This window comes from Monopterus albus, unplaced genomic scaffold, assembly GCF_001952655.1.
Source record: "Monopterus albus unplaced genomic scaffold, M_albus_1.0 scaffold40.1, whole genome shotgun sequence".
NCBI lineage: Eukaryota > Metazoa > Chordata > Actinopteri > Synbranchiformes > Synbranchidae > Monopterus > Monopterus albus.
In genome coordinates, this window is record NW_018127920.1 from 2456255 (window position 1) to 2458703 (window position 2449).

Sequence of the window (2449 nt, forward strand, 5' to 3'; positions counted from 1 at the left end):
TACAGGGCAAAACACCACGTGCCCCCACTGGAGCTTAGCAGTGAGCTGAATGCTTCAGCTCAGAACTGGGCCAATTACCTGCTGGCAATAGGAGCCCTGCAGCACAGTCATTCAGGAACTGGTGAGAACATCTTCTGTACGTACGGCTCATCAAGGCAACTGACAGGTGACCCAATCTCATGGTCTTCATCCCTTTTTAAAACTTTGGCCCAGTCATTCATCATACTTTCAAAATCACATTCATTTTTGTATTTGAAGTTCGTTAATTTGTTCTCCTGCTAACTTTTTAAAATCGTAATGCTATGGTGATTGATTCCACTGAGACTAATGGTGAAAGAAGAAACTCCACTATCCTTGACTGAATGTTTCACTCCCATTAAAACTGTGTTTCCTGTATCATCCCATTGGGTGGTGAGGGTTGGAATGAGGTTAGGTTTGGTTAATAAGAGGAAACACATACAGCATCAACAGGGAACATCAAATTATATCAAATTAAATCAAAGCAAACTTTATTTGCATAGCACCAAATCACAACAAAAGTTGTCTCAGAACACTTCACAAAGTAAGGTCTAGACCTTACTGTTATCACTATTATTACAGAGGGAAAACCCAACAAACATCAACACAACAATATGATGAGGATGCATTTTTTTCTTTCATACCTTAGGCAAAGAAGCTGTAGATGCGTGGTACAGAGAGATCAAAGATTACAGCTGGCATATGCCTGGGTTCAGGATGAATACTGGTAAGACACTAACTGACCAACACTGAATACAGGATGTCCGCAAATAGAGACCGATTTAAAATGTGTAGATGAGTAAATATGTAAACATTTTATACATGTGTATACCTGCTTGCCTAAAACATTTATCATATAAAGTTTAAACCATAAGAATAAATTATTTAGCTAATTTGTTATGTTGCTCTGTAATAATTTGTTCTAATAATAGTTTTATGTCAGTTCAGAGGTGCAGGTATACAATATTATGCATTTATTACAACACAAGTTTTCTTCTAGAAACAACACTACACTGACGTTACACACTGCTGTGTTTCTTCCTGCAGGTCATTTTACTCAGGTGGTGTGGAAGGACAGCACTGAGCTAGGAGTGGGTCTGGCCACTGATGGCCATAGGGCCTTTGTGGTGGGGCAGTACCTGCCGCCTGGCAACATGAACACGCCAGGACACTTTCAGAGGGACGTCCTCCCACCAGGTAAAATATTACCACAGTCTTGCATATTTTATTGTGTGGGTTGCAGATTAACTACATTAATTCAAAGGGTCACAGCAGGCAACTGTAAATGTCTGACGCTCCAAAGAGAAACAAGAGGTGAAGAAGACACCAAAGAGCACAGGAAGTTCATTCAGATATGTCAAAGGCGCTCTTTGAAAAAAGTGACCAAAAATGCAAAAGAGGCAACTGACACATTATGAGCCTGTTGATCACGCCCTTTGGCTGGTTTGGTTTTAGAATGCAAGCACCAGAGAGAAATACTGCAGAGCTGCACTTATCAAGGAGTGTGGCATAACATCCTGGTTATGGTTCATCAGCAGTTTGTTACACTTACAGTGGGCAAAGACGTTAACGTCATAAATAACGAGCTTTGTTTCAAATCTGATGCTACTACAGTAAAAGTAAGCTGTATGTAGGCAGATGCTATCTATAGTCTGAGTCACTGAGGACGGAGGTTTCTTCTCATGCTGCCACTTCAGTCAACTGGAATATTTGACTTATTCTCATCAAGTGCAGACTAAAGAATATTCACAGTTTTCTTGCAGCAACAGGTATTTTTAATGCCTCACCAATATTTAATGTCACTTTGCAGCATAAAGGCTGTGCATTTTACAACTGGCAGAAAGGTGGGTGGAGCATATACAACACCTGCAGTGAGGGGGGTGGAGTGATCCAAGGAAAAGCTGCACACTGCTGTAGATGACCTGGACCATCCCTGCAACCCCCGAAACACCACTGCTTACAAATGTTGACACAGATTCCATGTTGTAAATAAGCAAACAAAGGAAATCACATTGTCTGATAAAATGATCTTGCTTCAGAATGTCTTTGATTGAAGTGTGTTAGCCAATATGTAAACATTTCAATAGCTCATAAATTCAGTTGAAATAAGATAATTTAGTCTGCTTCTTTATGCATCATTTTACAGATTCAAGGAAAGACCTGAATAAAGCTGAAAACCACATGTAGCAAACAGGAGGGCATATTGCATGGTTTGATTTGAGTATGATTTGAATCACATTCTTTGGACTTAGTTTTAAAAATCTAAGAATTACATGATTGTGCTCTTACAATCAAGACCACATGCCTTATCAAATGTTCCTCTGAATTGAATTATTTAGATCTACAAGTTGACTTCAGACAGTCAGGAGTTAGCATCTGATGTTTGAAACCATCCATTATCCATACTGCTTATTTCGAATTAGGGGTGTGG

At 39.6% G+C, this 2449-nt stretch overlaps 1 protein-coding gene across 1 annotated transcript in view; it reads left to right on the forward strand.

Annotated features, from left to right (window-relative positions):
- The window catches only part of LOC109959611 (Golgi-associated plant pathogenesis-related protein 1-like), a 2875-nt gene extending 670 nt beyond the window's left edge, over positions 1 to 2205 (forward strand). Inside the window, exons 2-5 of the mRNA XM_020599125.1 lie at positions 6 to 166; positions 668 to 745; positions 1066 to 1215; positions 2165 to 2205. Coding sequence (XP_020454781.1) covers positions 6 to 166; positions 668 to 745; positions 1066 to 1215; positions 2165 to 2205 — 430 coding nt within the window. The remainder of the gene's footprint in view (positions 1 to 5; positions 167 to 667; positions 746 to 1065; positions 1216 to 2164) is intronic.
- The last annotated feature ends 244 nt before the right edge of the window (positions 2206 to 2449 follow it).